This window comes from Scleropages formosus, chromosome 23 (assembly GCF_900964775.1).
Source record: "Scleropages formosus chromosome 23, fSclFor1.1, whole genome shotgun sequence".
NCBI lineage: Eukaryota > Metazoa > Chordata > Actinopteri > Osteoglossiformes > Osteoglossidae > Scleropages > Scleropages formosus.
In genome coordinates, this window is record NC_041828.1 from 13,362,718 (window position 1) to 13,382,503 (window position 19,786).

The 19,786-nt window shown below is 44.2% G+C and overlaps 1 protein-coding gene across 1 annotated transcript in view; it reads right to left on the bottom strand.

The window, feature by feature from the left end:
- Positions 1-19,572, bottom strand: part of gabbr2 (gamma-aminobutyric acid (GABA) B receptor, 2) — a 161,349-nt gene extending 141,777 nt beyond the window's left edge. The window contains exon 1 of the mRNA XM_018731961.2: positions 19,261-19,572. Within this exon, the coding sequence (XP_018587477.1) occupies positions 19,261-19,572 (312 nt within the window). The remainder of the gene's footprint in view (positions 1-19,260) is intronic.
- Positions 19,573-19,786: the final 214 nt, after the last annotated feature.

Below are 19,786 nucleotides of genomic sequence, written 5' to 3' on the forward strand. Positions count from 1 at the left end.
ATTGAACTCCGTGCCTGCCCGACACGTCATGGAAGACACCACACGGCACCATGGCACTCGCCCAAACATCTGCTCCCGTTTGCGAAATGTGTGGTGGGCAGGGATCGTAATGTCGCGTTTTATTTTGAACGCCCGTGCATTAACTTTGCGCTGCCTTAGAATGTGTCGAGTTTTACGGTCAGTTCCTTTTCAGCAATCGCCAATTCTTTTTTACTAGTTCTTTTTCTTTTTTCTTAAATAAACATGAAGTCGAGAGAGAGCCCTGAATGATCAGTGCAACTCCCCCGTGAGGGTTGAACCAACATGACACGGTGGCAAACGCATAAATTATACCTGAATGCATAAATTATGTGAAATGTAAATTAAGGTCATTGTGCGATTATATAATCCATTCATTTTGTTAGTTTGCATCATGTACTGTAACGGGGTTTCGATGCCAGTGTTATAAGAAATTGAATATGCATATTGAATATTCAGTCCCGTGGTACAGTACATAGCAACAAGCACTTTTACTGTATGTGCACAAGATCACGGTCAAATTAATGTCATTTTTAAGCCGTAACAATATTTCCTCTTCACACATTCCAAACATTACTAACTATTACATATATTATACAGATGCAAATATCTTCACAGTAGGATTCTGGGAGTGAGCACAAGACAACATGGAGAGCTGTGTGCATAAAAACAAATTAAATTCTGTGCCGCAAATAAGTATAATGACTATGCTAACTATCTGAGAACCAGTAATATGTTAATAAGAATCCTAGTTAGACAATAATGCTAATTACTGTTAATGAGGTGCCACAACGAGCATCTGGATAAGTGAAGAACTATTTTGTGTGTGGGCTACATGCAAAAGGGCCTGGGATATTACCATCCAACACTCAACAAATTGATAATAACAACCATAATTACTTTAAATATTGTTATTACTGCCAGGCATGATAGTATTGCTTGTGTTATCACAGCAAACAAATGGAAAGAAGTGATGGAATGATCGGATTTCAACATGGGCCAGGAGGTGGTGCGGGTCTTCAGGAGTTACACTGGAAGTGCGAGCTCCAGTTCCTTGCAGGATCTGCTATTGTACCGTTGAGGATGAAATCCACTTTACAAAAAGGAGATAATGCCTTAACCAGGGGGAAGGGAAACCACACATGATGAAGTGATTAAACTCCAAGTCGGGTTAAAACACCACTGTGTCTTCACAAGTAGCTTTATGAAAAATCGAGACCCAGAGTTCAGGTCATGAATGTCTGGAACCACAATAGGGGACACGGCCAAGATGTTGGATCAGTCGGATTAAAATTAAATGAATATCAGTTTGGGTGCAAGAACATGGGGCAGAGCTGCCTTTTCGCTGTCTCTCTCTTTTCTCTTCCACGGCACTTGTATTTATCATGGCACTGGCATAATGAAAAACAAAATTCACTTAGCAGCAACGTTCTATTGGATTACAGGACTACAACCCCACATATTGGGTTATCAATCAGATTAAGTTTTTGCAGGGAAAATCTGCAAAATGCTAATAAGCCAATAACAATTAATGTTGTGACATTATGAACGATGGGTGAACGGGGAAGGCGAGAGGGGCAATTTTCTTCTTAATGCACTAAGCATTTCAAGTCAGATTCTGCAATTTGACAGTGCAACAAAAGTGATTAGCTTTTGCTAATGTTGATCGTCATTTCTTATTGTTCCAGGAAGGCAATATCCATCTGATTGCAGTGGGACCTAAAGAGGCGCACAGGACCTGCCGAGGCCTATCTAATGGGAATCGGCTGTTGACTACATTAGACAAAGAGGACTCTGGACTGCAGAATGGCAGCACCAGCAGGGCTCAGTCACACCATGACTTCCCATCACTAACACCAATTGGCAATAAAACCTTGGCATTGTGTTGTGAAAAATGTAAAGATGTAGTGCAACACTTCTTTACATTTTAGCTCTTTGTTGCTCTCACTTTGGAAACCTCAAACATATTTAAAGATGCAACAAAAAAGATGAGCCAAAAATAAGGGAACAATACTTGTTAATTGCAGCTGAGTGGCTGTCGCCACTAACTATACACGGTGAAATGAACACATACAGGAACTCTATGGTTACACCAATCGATAACAATTACTGCCATTTAATTAAATCTCTTCCTGGTAAATGCCATCACTGCGGGGTGTCCTCACAGTAATGCATTTTAATTATAAAAAAGTCAGATCGTGTGTTTGTTGATCAAGGGGCCGTCCAGTGAACTGATAGACGGGGCCAAGAGAGGTACAGTTTGACAATTCACCTGATATTTACTGCAAAGTAGTAAAATGTGGAATGAGCATGGAATTAAAAATCAACTGGAAATTACAGCTCTGAACACACTGTAGAGCGGGTAAAGGAAGCAGCTCTCTGCTAGTGGGTATGGGGTTTGAGTCCAGCTAAGGGTGTGTGGCACTCCCCATGTTTGTACCTCCAGACGTGTAAAAAAGTTTTGCATCTTACAGTGGAAACCATGCGAGAGGTTACTATGACCTGAACTCGACTCCATGGCACTACCATCCATATTCTGTATAAGTTTTCGCTATACAGTAATACCTCGCCCTACGTCGTTTCATGTTGCCTCAATTTCGACTTTACGTTGGGTTTTTTTTGTTAAATATATATGGAAAAATACAATATATCTTCAGTCGGCTGACGCGACTGTACGTCGGTCAGCCGAAAATATAAAAAAAATCACTTAAAAACAATAAAAAACTGTAAAATCAAAATAAAATAAACATTGAAATATATAAAATAATATATTGTAATTTATACAATCAATTAAAAGCTTAAAAATAAAAAAAATTGTCTTATGTACCTGTCATTCGGCGCCGATAACATCAACTTCCGCCTGTTATTTGTCTTTTCTTTACTTTAGCATTAACTCAAGTGTATACACTTAATGGGAATGCTTATTAGGGGTTTATAGAGGGTCTAAATTGGTTTTTTAGGGGTAATTTTGTTTTCCGTCATTTTTCGACTTAAGTCGTGCCTTTTGGAAGCAATTAACGATGTAGGGTGAGGTATTACTGTACATTGTACATTATTTTCACTCATCTACAAGACACATGTCCAGCTGGTTTTCTCTTATCAAATACATGGATTTGAGTGCACTATAAACATTCTGGATTAAATATATAAGTGATCAGTATGGGAAAGAACACGTTGGGTTGTTTTAGCCCAGTTTTTTGAGTTCAGATCATTGCCATTTTGTGCTGCTATTTCCATGCTCTGTCTTTCTCAGGGTCATTCACTTAGTTATACAAAGCACAGCACAAGCATTTTTGTTGTTTTTTATGATCCAATTTATAGTTAAGTCTGTAGAACATTAAATAGATACCTCTGAACCCAACACGGCAGCTTTGGTTTTAAAGAAAGTGTTACCTTCTCTCATTGAGTCTAGGTGGGTTACGTTTATTTTTAAAATGTTTAATATGCTAAACTATTTATCCTAATCCTATCCAAAACTATTTCTTCTAATCAACAATATATTGCAGTGCAATCATTAAAATGACATGGACGTTCTGCAAAATGTACATTATACGTTTTATTTGCCTTTGTTCATTTAAACATTTACAAATCCTGGATTACAAAATTCTTGTTTGGTTCTAGATGAAAAAAAAAAAAATCTCTTTTTTCCTTTTTTTCTTTTTTTACATTAGTACAGGAATGTTCCTCCTTGACATTTGCACCAGTAACGGAAATGACGGATAATCAGAACCATTCAAAGAGCGCAACAGACACTTTTAGATTGCGCTACCCGCACACACGCGCCAAAATGAATTCCTTTCATTATGCATTCACGAGCCTAAGATTCCACAGCGGCAGCGTGATCCAAAGAACTGGTTGTATTCTCTGTCCTTGGCTTTCTACCAACGCTGTGGGCATGCTGCCAGGGTGTGGCGACTATCCTGAGTCTGTAGCTTAGCACTGTGACGGCAGCCAAGCAAACCTGCATGCGAGCAGGAAGGGCCCGTCGCCCCAAAGAGAGCAGAAGCCGAACTCCACCGAAGGGGCAGCCTACCAGCAGCAGGATGGCGGTTTCATAATTCGCCACGTGAAATTTAATGTAAAAGCATTAAGCACAGAGCATGAAAGGCTTTCTGCTCTTCAAGGCAGACGTGAGGCCCGGACAACTGAAATGTAAACAGAGAGGCATTGCTAATACTGCTTAGTGTCCTCGTGTTATTATGTTGTTGCGTACGGTTTCATCCAAAGCAGCTCACAATTTTACCCACTTACAGAGATGGGTATTTTCGCTGGAGCAATTTAGGTTGAGTACCTCGCTCGAGCAGGGCACCTCCTGGGACTCAAACTGCCAAAATTCAGGTCACAAGTGTCCACGAGCAGTGCGCCGCAGGCTTCTTTAAGAGGTTTACTTGATCCACACTTCAGCATGTCACCAGTTATCCTCTCGCCTTAGCCTCTTAACTTCTTGCCCTTTACTTGTGCTCCGTCTCTGACATTGCTAAATGGCCTCACAGTCCTTGGCGAGATCTCCCAAGACAGGTGCCAGAGGATGGCGTCCTGGCATCGGCTTCCTCCGGAGTGCGAGCCCAGTTGTTCTGAATTCCCTCCCAGTTACAGTCCCAGCGGAAGGATTCGTCATGTCTTTACCATTGCTGCCTTTATGATCCCTCTCAGGCTGCTACATAAGCCATTAGTTAGAGGTGAACAAAGGGACACGTTCTCTGTGTTTGCAAGGGATCCGTGGGCCAGAGGAGGGGTCCGCGCTGCACCGCAGTTGACCGATGGCTGTCCACCAGCCTGTACCCTGGCCAAACTAAGTGCAAAGCACCTCGGCTGATCCCTTGCCATAATCTCTCACTGTCCGCCCCCTGCCCCGCACCAAAAAGAATACAGGGATCCTGGGCGACGTGCAGCAAGCATCCAACCAGCAGGGATCTGCGACAGCAGCCACAATGAGCCAGCTGACCGCGGGCTAGAAGAGCTACCGGGAGCAGTGAAAAGTTATCGTGGTTCACCATGTGAACTATGACATCGCCTGTTTACAGTGCTAAGGGGAGGAAAATGACATTAAGACAGAGAAATACACACGGATGAGATGTCTTGAGAATGGCTCCAAGCATGGTGAAACACATGTGAAACGAACTCTGGGAGCGTATCAGCCGGGGAGGACATTGGAGCCCTTTATCCATTCCGTGTGTCTCTCTCTCAGGACATGCAGACTAATGAAAACACAGAGAGCGACCGAACTGAACGATTCGGTCACGCACACTAGACGCAACATTAAGTTTACGAATGGATAATGATTATTTTATGGTGTGTCTGCGTTCTTCCCACCTGTGTATGAAAGCCTGCTCATCACTGGGAAATCAGAACTTCGGCGGCCTCGGGGTTCGTCATTCTCAGAGCGCTGCGGCCCGGATAGCACTCATTCACAGAGCGTCCGTCTGTTCAGTCCTCAAAATCACAGAAACAGACTGGGAACAGCCCCTTTGCGGGCTACACCCGGAGGGTAAATTTGTATGTCAAGCTACTTCAAAGCTTAGAAAGCGGGCTATGGGCCTGCTAGCCTCCCCCGCCTCGGGACTCACAATCCAAAAAAGGTCAACAATTAATTCTTCATCATGTGTACTCGCTTCAACTTGCTTTCTGTTTCCATTCACTATATCAGAGCTGAATAGGCTGAAACTGATGTCGTTTAACAAACGGCAAGAGCTTGCAGCGAGTGGTCTCAGGGCGAACAGATGTACCAGTGTGTGCAGGACAATCCTGTGTTTTAGCCTGATGTCCCACATCCAGCAGCAACACACATAGCGATGCATCTTTAGTTCAATAAATTATAACACAAAATGTGTCTTTTCTTAGTGAGTTCCTGATCTGTCATAGTTACCATAGAAACAGCATCATGCCATACTCCTCACTTGGAATTACCTAAAAACTCAACGCTGAAAAATGTAAAACTGCACATTTAAAATGTTATTTTTATCACTAGAGTTTGTCATTTTCATAAAGTGAATATGTAACTATAATAAAGACTGATCATATACTTACAGTTGGTTAAGGTTTGTGACACATCAAATGGCGTCTTGCAGAACTTGTACATTTATTAAGTTAGCAAAAGAGTTTGTTACCCGACTATGTATCTTTTCAGATGGTCTCCAGAAGTGTATTCTCAATATACCAAGGTTACCCCACTAAATGCAATGTGTTGGTGTACTTAATATGCAAGACAGATGGGGTGTGAATGGATGTTTGATAGTGGAATGTGCGTAAAGGTAGCACAACACTTTTTTCCCACTTCATTTAACCTTATAAAGTCTCACATTGCCTAGAACCTGGCCATTCGCTTCGGAGTGCGATACATTTATCTGGGATTCAGAACTGCACTCCATCGCAGTCCTGAACAGCAGATTCCCTCCATGTGCATGATAGTACACCCCATGATTAACATGTACATCCCATACCATGTGAAAAGGCTGATAATATCTGAAAAATATAGAAGGGTATGTTTCAGCTACCAGCACAAACACAACACATGCCTTGGTATACATGCACATAATGGATTATTAATAGTTTATTGGTTTCCGACAACTCGATACGCACAACACATCACACACTTGTTGTTGTACTTGACTGCACACAGTCCTGCTTGGATGGTGATAAAAGGCCTAAGGAATAAGATTTCTGATGTTCATTCGAACAGAAACGGTCAGCTGGAGTAACCGCAGTCAGTTTGATTATATGAGCAGCACCTGCCCCTACGAAACACCTAATAAAACTCATAACAAAACATGCATTTGCAGGGCAGAGCAGTGGCCCTGGTGTCTTTGTTTCATCTTTGATTAGTCTTGTTTTCGTCTGTGATTATAGAACTTAAGACCCGTTGCAAGAGAGGGAAACGCTTTTGGCCTATCCTACTCTCTTGGTTTCTCTAGTAATGTTCCCAGCAATTAGCTGTCTAACCGAATGTATCAGGAGACAGGCTCCAGCTAGGGAGAGCGCTCCTGCACCCATTTATGTAAATGGCTTTTGCACATTTTGTAAATCTACCCCTAATAGTTTCTATTTATGGGCCTATCCTGTGTTCCAGGTGAACTTGGGATGGTTGCCTGGACCGATATAACACCCTGTTGCTATTTATGAACAAAGATTTCGCATTTGCTCAAAACTTGATATTTAACAATCCTAGTCTACCTCTTTGCTGCAATCCTACAAGGTTGCCCCGCAATTTCAGGGAGTCTTTCAAAACTTCTTTTGACAGCAGGCGTGGCCAGTTATTTTGATAGGAGCAAGATGGGAAAAGCAGAAAAGTTCACCAAGACCCCAAATGGAAATCATAAGGAATTGTGAAGGACTAAAAGGATGCAAGAGATCAGTCGATGACGTGTGAAATATAACCTAAGAAGCAAAGAATGACTAAATCATGGCAAAATGTGAAAAAGGCTTATTTACCTTCTCACAGTTTAATTTGTTTTTTTTCAGAGTATGTAAAAAGCAATGAAAATCCCTACAACAGTGAACTGAAATGCAGCAATAAAACTTATATATCTCTGCGTATAAGTCTCATATTTTCTCAGAAATTCAATATGCCAATGGGTACCAATATGCAGACATCCTAAATACTGTAATTCACTGATGCACCCTATATCACCCTGTGGAAATTTTTCTGTAGGTGTCTACAAACTGAACGATTATTTTATGGTATTAAATTTGCAGGCGAATATACCCAGTAGTACACAGTAGTAAGTTAAGCTAGGAAGAATTATTTTGAGGTGTGAATTTTTACAGGTTTATTATTATTAAAATGTACTACTTACTGTTGCATTCGCCACTGCTTCTCTAACAAGTACATTACTATTAGTACAATTACTATTATTATTATTATTTCCTCTGGCATTTGGTTGTTGTGCAAGAGTGTAAGGAAATAATGAAGCCTTTTAAGAACATGGACTTCATTTCTGAAGGTTGCTGGTTCCCACTCCCAACTCTGCGTTGTCGCAATCAGTCATAATCCATTCATAAACCTTCAGTATCAACTGAAAGAACGCAAACGGTTCGCTTTGGCCAAAACTAACACACAGCCGCATCATCTCCGTGTGAAGCTGCCCAACATGTGGCTTCGCAGTGTTATCATCATGCTTAATTAGCTAATTGACCATGCACATTGATTAGGGGAGATCAATAGCAGAACTCGCCGATTTGCCTCAAGCCAGGCATACAGGAAGCACATTGGTTTCGCCCCAGCACTGAGCTACATTTAAGCCTGCTGTCTGCGGTACAAAGTGCTATTGGGCTCTTGACAGGGTGCACACAATATCTCCATCAGAACTTTTTTTTACTATCACGTGCAGGACATGAAAAGACCTGGTCAAACGAGTTATCTGAGTGCTGATTTTTGAGATTAATTTTCCTCTGTCTCCAGAAGTGGGCAAATTCAAAGGAGTCTTTAGGAATACATGACTTTCATCAACAAAAACCATCTAGATTTCGTAATATTTACCAGCCCTATGTATTTTTGCCCCACATTTTTCCACCCCTGAGATCAAATAAACTCTGAGGGTTTGCTCAACGGCCATTTTTATCCTTGAGGTTGGGCTGTGCCCTACTTGCTTGGAACTATTTCCAAAAACAAACTAATAAATTCCACCAGAGATAAGGACGTGTCACGGAAATACCACCATGAAAATCTAGTCTTCCAGTGGACAGTCTGGTTCAGTCTGTTTTTTTTTTCTTGGTTACCTGCATGGTACTGAAGGATTGTACAAGCACTGAGTGACAGAAGAAGACTGTTGACCATGGAAATATGCAAGGTTTCATTTATCCAAATATACTGAATATAATGTTAATACAGCTGGGTAATTTTCAGTGGAGAAACTTTCAGTAAGTACCCTGCTCGGGGTGCTACAGCAGCAGGGAAGATTCGAACCTGCAAACATTGGATCTGAAAGCAGCAGTTCTGTGGCTCCTACGTTATCTGTTCAACAAAAAGCTGCTGCTCCAGGTGGGCTGTGAACACAAAACCTTAGCATCACTCTGCTAAGCACTACTGCACAAGCACCGCCTTCTAACCGATTGCAAATGTTCTTTCTTTAACAGAGTAATAAAGTATAAGGATCTGTCAGGGATGGTGAAAAAGGCTATCAGAGTTCAGCAAAGCACTGGAAACAAGGAGTGACAGAATCATCGTCCCATAACAATGTATGACTGTAATCTACCATATTCGACATTCAATTTCAATTTTCGTAGGAGAGTCAGGGCATGGATCAGTGCTCCCTGATTATCTGGGAAGCAGGAGCAGGTAAGGCATTAACATTGCAAACTCAAGAAAGTCATCAGACAGACAGGCTGGCTTCATACACTATCTTCCCTGGGAGTGTGTGTTGTGTCAGCCCTAAATACACACACTCAGAGAAGTAAACAATGGCTAATAGGGTGTCCATTCAACCCTAGCAATAAAATAGAGCTTTATATCACGGCTAAATCCACCATTTCCTCTGCACAATGAGCCTCCTGCTGAGACCAGGAAACAACTAATTACCCCAGGAATAACAAACTTCAGGTTAACTCACATCCCAAGGGTAGCTGGTGCAAGTTGTTAGAGTTGCTGCCTTTGACTTTGAAGGTTGCAGGTTTGACACCCACATAGAGCTATAATGCTCTCACATATGATATTTATCTCATGTGGCCCCGCTATAAATTATCCACCTGCATAAATGGGTAAATCATTCTAAGCTGCTTTGGAGAAAAGCATCAGGTAAATGAGTGAAAAAACTACTTTTGAACAATTGCATACATAGTTCCTGCACTGGGAGATTTTTATGTGTCCCATTGCCAGGGTTTGGATAACAATCCTTGATGTGTTACACCGCTCATTTATAGTAAGGAGACCCAGGGAGCACAAAGTGACTCTATGGTAAGTGACACATCTGGGGTTCTCTGCCTTTTGTGTCTCAGAGCAACATGTATGGCCTCCCATGTGCTTCAAAGGCTGTGAGTAAAATCAGTGCCCAGCACTATCTTCCCTCCCATCCAACTGTTGAAAATTGCTGAATACTGGTTATGAAATTTGAGTATTTTAAAAATAGTCAAATATTGAGTGTCCACAAAATTCAAAGGTTTGAATTCTGGGGAGTTTGGGAGAGCCAGGCGAGCAACTCTTTCGGAGGAAAACGTGTTTTTGTTGTGCTAGACAGTCACTCAGGCATGTCCTGAAACCGCAAAGTGCTAATGTAGCGTAAAAGGATGGTGGCTCCCTTCTTGCTGGAAAGGACAAGAAATAGGCCAGGGCATAGCGAGAGGTCGAGGGACATCCATGGAGCTTTCATAAACAACCCAGCACAATGTGAAACACACTCATGGGCTAGAATCCTAAATCAGTCCAGCTAGTCCTTGATCAATTGCGGAACTGGTGCCATTTTTAGCATTGTGTGATACAGACAAAACATCCCTGGCCATCATTTGGCGCGGAGTTTTTCACATAGAGCTTTGTTATTTTACTGCACCGTTTCAGCCATCTTCAAACTCTTTTCTGCGTGGATGCACAAACCCTGCACGGCAATATACCCTTCGAGCAATGCAACCGCTTATTGTGCTTTGATTACAAACCAAGTACCATTAGGTCCGTTTCTGCAGAGAAGTTTTATTCACAGGCTGAACAATGGCCACCCTTAATTGCCCAATAAATGCATTGCTTTGTATGTGACTGTGCCAGAGGAGATTAATAACTTCATAGTGAACATTAGGTCGCTTCCATAGGATCACAAGAGCCTGGGTAGCAGCACAAGGGTCACTATTTCCACTGGTCCTGCAATTCAGCTGAAGGGCTGCACTTGGAGCAAGGCTCCCATATGGGCTCACCAAACCTTTAACAAGGGACGCCACCAGAAATGTGCTTGTATGTCAAAGTACACGCGTACTGTCCGAAACCGCTTGTCCCAAATGGGTCACGGTAAATCGGAGCCTAACCCAGCAACCCAGGGCGCAAGGCTGGAGGGGGAGGGGACACACCCAGGACAGGACACCAGTCCGTCTCAAGGTACCCCAAGCAAGATTTGAATCCCAGACCCGACGGAGAGCAGGACCCGGCCAAACCCGCCGCGCCACCACACCCCTCTGTTATGTCAAAGAATTACATACTAAACCAAAAAAATGCACTGTAGCATCATTCTCCTCATCGTGGCACAAAATTCTCTGTGGTACAATCATACAGAATCTGCATTTTGCCCGAAAGTGAAGTATTTAAAGAGAAAGGACAAACACACAAATGCATTAATGAACTGGCCTTCATTATTCAGAAGTGTTAAAACATTTTACTTTCCCAAATAACAAATTATTAGTTCCATTCGTGTTCCGCTGTTATCAACAGTGGTGTGCAATAACAAGGTGTTAAAGGGGTTTTCCTTGCAACCTGAGAAGAGGGTAAAAATAGACACAAGCTCTCCACGGGTGCCCTTGGTGACATCACGAAAGCCCCCAGGGGAGTTTGTAGAGGTACCTTGCGTGCGAACAGATCCCGCTTGTACTCTCGAGCCCGATGGCAAGAGGCCTCTCCTGCTCTGCGCTGCCACACGCAGCATCCGCCACGGACCACAATTAGGGAGCACCGACGTTCGGATCACTAAAACCAGCCCTCGCATTCATGTTCCTTTTTCTCCCTACAAGCTTCTTATCGAGACTGGGACTCGTGTCAAGCCGGTGCTCGGGTTTGTAGCTGGAACGACTGCCCTTTAGCTGGGGTCGCTGCACAGTAGCTGGAGGACGGATGTCTTGTCAAGCTATGCCTAAAACGCAGCTACAGAGTCTGACAGCACAGAAATGAGCGACTGGGATCAGATCCGAAGCTCAAGAGTTCATTATGACATTCAATTAAAGCCACTGACACCTACCTATTGTGAGTTTTCTGCCTATGACAGTTAAAACAATGTACATACTGTATATATAACCAGCAATAATGAACTCTCTCTCCTTAAAATAATGTGCCAACCTTTTTTTTCAAGCATGCCCAAAATTCAGACAATGCATAAGGGAGATTAGTAATGACAATGGCCTGTGATGGTAATGCTGTTATGGTAATGCTGTGACATGCCTCATGCTTGCTTCGGGGACTTCCTCTGGTTCTCAGAATAACAGTAGTGTACAGCAGGGTCACCACAAGAGGCAAGGGTCCCTTCCTCTGCAAGCAAATATGACAAACTTCATCTAGTCTTCTTAAGACACAGAACTCGCTGAACTCTGTGAGCACTGCGATTAAACACAGGGCTTTGAAACTGTGGACTCGGGAGATGATTCTGTCTCGCAATTTTTTCATTTGCATGATGCTCTTAATGCAAGCGACACAGAGGCTGCGCAGAGCGTGTGTGCACAAAACAGAAAACACAGTGGCACCGGTGCAGGAAGCCAGCGGAAAAGGGAAAAAGTCTAAAACACCCTGGCGGGTGCTAAGAGCTTAATGACCGAAGAGGGGAACACAAACCATTGCTTGACCAGAACTACAGAGCAAACATCAATTTTGAAATCTGACCTTTCCAGATGAATGAGTGCATGCCTGTGGGTTGCCGCTGAAGGACCGAGCCACAGATCACCTTTTTTTATTTCAGTGCATCTCTCATCGGTGATGTCTCCTTCTGGTTTCATTTTGTCATTTCTCTGGGGCTTTGAAAAAAGCTGTTTGGGGGACCTTGTTTTTCAGTTCAACGTATGCCGCTCAAGCACGCTTCTTTCACGTTCCCTCACTGACGTGGCATTTTTCAGCGCACAAGCCTGATATGATCAGTATTTTTATTGCGGAGCTGTGATGATACAGTAAGTTAGGCCAGACAGCCTTTCCAAACTCAATGACAAAATGTTATTTCCGCACAGTAAAAAGAGTAGAGTACGGGCATAGTGTATATACAGGCATATAATGTGCTGTGAAACAATAAGCTTGTCTTCTGACTTAAAAGTAACACTGAATAAAATTGAAAATATTTTGAATAAATCTGTCCTTTGCATGGTGAAACTATCATAATGGTATTAGCTTCAGTCCTATTAACTACCCTCTGTATTTTGATTATTTAATGCAAACATTACATTTGACAGTACACCCAATATTCCCTTCTCACAGAGGGAACCAAATAGAAACACCTCGTGGGTTCTTGTTGGAAATTAGACGAGCTGCTGTTTCACAGTGAAGCATTTCTCCTCCTTATAAGTGTGCTCCTGCGACATTTGCACATAGATTTGAAACGGTGGTCCTGGGAACCTTCCGTGGAGGTGGATAAACACAGAAACCGACAGAGACTGTGTCATAACATGAGAACTTGCTTAAGTCAACACATGTACACAGGCACCCGCCAGCAGGGACTTCTCTCAGCTTAGCGAACCGTCGGCCGTCTGCCACTTATTAATAAGTCGATGAGGAAGCGAGGTAAAAAGGAGCATTCACCCGAGAATTGTCCATGTGAAACTGGATCTTACAGTGCGCGAAAGGAGAAGGACACCTGTTCAGGTGAATCTGCAGGGCTCCCCATCTCAGGGCTGCCAAAGAGCGGCATCAGCCACATGACAGGCAGCACATGGATGATGCAGCATGGTTTGGCCCACAACAGCAATACACACATGGCCAGGAGTGATCAGTGGACCGTGTAACCAGGGAACACCCCCCACCTTGAACCCCAGACGAAAAATGCATCATTTGTAGGGCTCCTCCAGCCTCTGGAACCCCTCCCTAAGCTCGATCCATTCAGACCAGGCCATTCGGCTCCATAAGGGATCCGGCCTGCAGGAGAATCCACTGAGAGGGATAAAGGGATAAAGAGCTGCTCCGGGCCGATTACTTACATCTGCCGCGTTAAATCCCAGCACACACTTCCCCACTGCTCCACATTGTTTACAGCATGCCAGGGAAAGATAACTTGTAAAATAGCTGCCCGACGTGCGCCGCAGCACTCCCAGCTGGCCTGCGTCAACAAGGGCGGAGCCTTGGGGCAGAAGAGCCCAGCTCTGGCGCTCACACACACTGCCAGGACATACCAGGCTACAGAAGGACTAACAGAACACTTAGGGGGGGCAGATGAAGACAGGAGCACCATATGTGAAAAGACATAGCAATAAATTAAAAATCAATAAATCTATATGGAAACATGACTGACAGCTAAAGAGCAAAAGAACAAATAAATTCCCTAGAAAATAAAACAGAGTATGTATTTATGTTAGGAGGAATACATTCATGTAGTAGGGGGTGAAGTGGCACAGTGGGTTTGGCCTGTGCCTGCTTTCCAGTGGGTCTGGGGTTCAAGTCCTGCTTGGGGTTCTGTGTGATGGACTGGTGTCCCATCCAGGGTGGGTCCCTTCCCCCTTCAGCCTTATGCCCTGTGTGTTGCCAGGCCAGGCTCTGGCTTACTGCAACCCTGCTTGGGACAAGAGCTTTCAGACTGTGTGTGTGTGTGTGTGTGTGTGTGTGTGTGTGTGTGTGTGTGTGTGTGTGTGTGTGTGTGTGTGTGTGTGTGTGTGTGTGTGTGTGTGTGTGTGTGTGTGTGTGTGTGTGTGTGTGTTCACTTACAAAAGGCCTTATGGGTGCATAAATAGATCACACCTTCTGCTGTGCCTTTAATAATCACACACACACTTTCTGAACCACTTGTCCCATATGGGGTCGCAGGGAACCAGAGCCTCCCTGGCAACACAGGGCATAGGGCCAGAGGGGGACTGGACACACCCAGAACAGGACACCAGTCTGTCACAAGGCACCCCAAGTGGGACTTGAACCCCAGACCCACTGGAGAGCAGGACCTGGTCCAACCCACTGCGTCACCGCACCCCCTGCCTTTAACAATCAGTGGCACAAAAACATCACAAAATGGTAAAAATAAGCCCTTTCCCTGTAAATTGTCTAATTGTTTGCTTCTTTATTAAATATGGGCAGCATTTTAATCATGTATCACTGTACTAAAGTTTTCCTTTCAAAAATTATGAACAACGACTGGTTAAGAAATTATTTCCCCCGTGAAAAATATGTTGGTTATGCCTCCTTTAAAAAATCACGAGTAAGCTTTTGTGTGGTGGTAATTAAAAAGTAAATAAAAACAGTCTTGATATAAAAAACCAAAATAAAAATATAAACAAAATTAATACTTATATCTTGGAAAAAAAATTAAAAGATGTAACCAATATTATTCTCAGAGGCAAACACAGGATCAGAGTTAAAAATTTTGAATCTGTACTTTTTACTCTATTTAATTGGTGTCGGCTGCGTGAATATATACGCACGTGACACAGAATATGTGTGCATGTGCACTTTCCAGGTTGGAATGCCCAACCCCCTCATATGCCAGGGAGAAGGCATTAAAATGGCAAGTGGACACAGAGCACCATGTTCTCGTCAGATCTGTAACAGATTTTTAAAACACACGGACACAGAATCTAAAAGTCAATCTTGTTAATTAAGCTCTGCAGGAAAGCCATCGGTGAATTTCCGTGACCTTAGCAGCTCGCTACATTCAGTTTGTGTTCAACTCGCAGAGCTCATACTGTTACATTTACTGGAGACTTTTCTCCAAGGCAGCTTCAAACATTAAGCCATTTGCAATGATTTACCCATTTTTCACAGCTGGGTGATTTTATTAGAGCCATTCAGAGTAAGTACCTTGCTTAGGGGAATTACAGCAAGAAGTGGGATTCAAACCTGCACCCTTTTGACACCAGAGGCAGTGGCTCTGACAACCGCACTACCTGCTGCGACTACTGGTTCCTGTAAAATGAAGGGAAACTACTGTGAAAATGAACAATCTACAGTAATATATAGCTTGAGACAGTATTTATAAAACATGACTCAATATTGGAAATATAGCATTGAAGAAATATAACACACACACACACACACACAGTTTCAGAACCGCTTGTCCCTTACGGGGTCACGGAGCCCACCCGGCAACACAGGGCGTAAGGCCGGAGGGGGAAGGGGACACACCCAGGACGGGACGCCAGTCCGTCGCAAGGTACCCCAAGCGGGACTCGAACCCCAGACCCACCAGACAGCAGGACTGCGGTCCAACCCACTGCGCCACCGCACCCCTCGAAATATAACATATAGCAATATTAATGATGTTGGAAATATAGCATCGCAGCAATATCGGTCTTCGATGGTGGAACATAAAAATTATGTTGCAAAAATAATAATAATTATAATGTTGGTCTGAGTGTGTTGTGACGCGCCGAAAGCTTACGGGAAATATGGAGAGTTTATAAGGTTTTTAAAAGGTGTTAAAGACCAGTTTAAAAGGAAGATCAAGTGTTAGGTTGAGTTAATGATTCAACCTGCTGTCTATCATTACTGAACAGACCGCGGTACGAGAATGGTTCTCTAAGCCTCGGGATGGCTTAGAGGACACTGAGGATACTCATGTCAAAACACAGTGGTATTGATTCTTGTGCTGCACGTATTTATTGATTGATTCCATTGTCACTATTGATACTTTACGCAAACCACATTTTCGTGAGCTCCTTCTTCGATAAACGCTAGTCACTACACTACATGGTATATATTTGTAAACTGTGCACAGTATTTATGAGCAGTAAGGTGGGTCGGCGTGTGACCGCTGCACAGAAACTACCGTGCACTATGTGTGCCCTTGGGTGGTTTTGGGATTATTCTGCATTCACCATTTTTTGACCCAATACAGAGCTTATAGAGATGTGTGTAGGATGAGAGGCCCTTTGAAAGGCTTTGATCCCGTTATAACACACACATACACACACATAGACACACACAAGGGATCACCGGGCAGAAATTTGCATAACCACACATTACGAGGTATCTTCGGTACTTTCAGACATTTGACTACATCATAAATACCTGTTCTTGTCAACACGGAAATGTGAATACTGTTCATTTCTAGAACCACCCGCAAAAGGAAGCTGTCTCCCAGACGACTGTTAATGTTTTGACAGGAAATAAAATTCCAAAGATGTCCAAAAGCATCTCCTTGCTGAACCCAACACACCAGACAACACAAAACGTGACCGAAGTCAGCTGTCCGTAACCAAGATAATTAAAATAAGGATCATACAAATAACACGACCAGTTAGACACATTACAGCTTTTTGTGTTTAACCCATGAGGGAGTATAGAGTGCAAACCAAGTGTTGCTAACCAGTGCAGGAAATAAATATTTAAAATATTTACAAAAAACACACAGGAGTCCTGTACTATCGCTCGTAGTGTTTACAGGTCCAAAGGTGCTGCTTAAACAACTGATGACGGCAAAGTGATTTACTGAACAGTTTTAGTGTAACCTCAATATGGGTTCAGATGAATTATTAGTCTTTACGACCAGTGCTTTTTGGATACCTTTGGTACATTTCAGAGGGGGTGTGGGGGCGTGGTGGGTTTGGCCGGGTCCTGGTCACTGGTAGGTCTAGGGTTCGAGTCCTGCTTGGGGTGCCTTGCGACAGACTGGCATCCCGTCCTGAGTGTGTTCCTTCCCCCTCCGGCCCTGTGCCCTGCATTGCCAAGTTAACCTTTGCTGCGACCCCACTTGGGACAAGCAATTTCAGACTGTGTGTTGTGCGGTACATTTATTCTAAGCTTTAAAAAATGTATAATTATTAATATCACTTCATCGCATTTTACAAACTGGGCAGCATTGTGAAGGACTGTAGTTTGCATCCCCCACAGATCACCTTCTATCCATAGAGCACACAATAAACCAGTCACACCGTACTTTGAGCCTGTTAACCGTTTTAGTCGCTGCCCTGCTTTTTTGGCAGAAAGGAGAAAAGCAGTTCACCCCATTAATCACAAACACTCCTCCCATTTCAAAAAAATGACATTGTGACACAGAGTGGGTTGCTCACATTTTTGCCGAACACAATGTTTTTTACGTATTAGAGAAAAAAAAATTCCGACTGACAGTCAGACTGCAGCCTCATTAGTTAATCAAAACAGGCCTGCAAATGATGATATAATTTAGTCATATGATGCCTTTGAGGCTTCCATCTGTTCCAAGGTGTGTTAAAGGAGTAAGCAAGGCTTGAAACCCACTGATTTAACATGAAAGGACAACAGTGATTTTGACAGCTGTGCTTTGTTCCCTTTCTGGTCATCAGGTCAGTTCATGTGTGCCACTGCTGTATGTCAGCAAGGACCAAAGGTGCTCATTTCACCCAAAGCAACCCTAATGAGTGCGTCCTTCAACACCCTGTGTGTGTGTGTGTGTGTGTGTGTGTGTGTGTGTGTGTGCGCGCGCGCGCACCCTGGGCACTAGGATGATCTTAGGACAAGAAATGACTGCCATCTTCAGGTGCGCAGAAAAGCCACAGCACTGTTACGAAATGCGAGCAAAATCGTGACCAAACAGCGCGTTTTTTTCCAGCGTTGCGCGGATCGCACGACTGCTATAATATCAGTGCAGCGATGCAAGTGAGACACCAGCCTCACATCCACTGGGTCAGTGTAACCCGGGGGGGGGGGGGGGAGGGGGTGTAAAAATAACCGTGTTTTACATCAAAATGCATCATCTCTTGAAATTGTAAATAGGCTGATACCCAGTCTGTCATTGATTGAGTCTGATCGTTTTGAGGCGTCGAACGTGTATCTGTGTATCTGTATCTGCAATCTGTGTGTGTGTGTGCGCGCGCGCGTCCGAGTGCGTACCGGAGACTGCAGGAATTTACATAGAAACACTGGGAAATGCATGTTTAACATGCGCCATCCCACCGCAGAGCATCACCCTCTACACTGTCTTCACTCTTCACACCGCGTACCCCTCATGGTTTCCATGGCTGTAAAGGCACAACGGCGCGGACGGGCTTGAAAATCGTGTTATTTGCTGTGTGTCAAACCGAAAGTGCCGCTCGCGCGTATGATGATCTCCGCAGTTCGCTCTGTGTGATCTTGATATGCAAATGAGGAAGGTAAAAAAAGAGCAGAAATTGTGTCATTGCTCTTTGCGTGATTATTGGATGCTTGGAGCTGAACGCGTCTCCGTTACTCCACCGTGTGCGCCAACTGTGTTCTGCGGACGGGCGCGCGCGCACGGCAATGCGCAAATGACATGTCGAACCCTGTCAGAAGCTGGTTCCCACGCGAACCCCCGTGCACCTACAAGGCTGTGCTTTGCGAGGTGCTCGCGGGGCTGCCGCACGGCGCATGAGACCCATACAGACACACACACACACACACACCCACACACACACACGCACGCACACACACGCAGACACAGACGCGCGCGCGCGCGATCGCCTACACAATCTCCGACCCCCAAGGCGCTGTGAAACACCGCGCGTTACCTCCGTGTCGTAGATCTTGGGGATCAGGGAGAAGGAGTAGAGCCTGGACTCCCGAATGTGCTGGATGGCGAGCTGCACGGCGGGGTCGATGCCCTGACTGATGCTGCTCATAAGCGCTGATTCATTCATGGGCATGAGGACCATGATGGGCACCTCTTCTCCGTCCTTCGAGTACCAGCTCCTGTCCAGGTTGTGCGCGGCGTTGTCGTTGCATCCCCTGGACGACACGGGCCCAAATCCCAGTGCGCACAGGAGCAGGCACCCCAACGCCACCATCATCTCCCATCTGCATCTCCTCGGGGATGAAGCCATGCTGTCTGCACAGGAGGACCGAGCAGAGCCACCCTTTCAGTGCCTGGGCATTGCGAATGGGTTTGACGGGGGGTGGGCAGTCAGCTCGGGGGGGAACCGTGTGGTTTTCAGTGGTTGATGAAGCGCCAGGACCGTGGAGATCGATCAGCAGTAATCACCCAGAAATCAATCAATAAGCCAGGGCTTATGTCTTTCCAGGAAGCTATCACAGTGA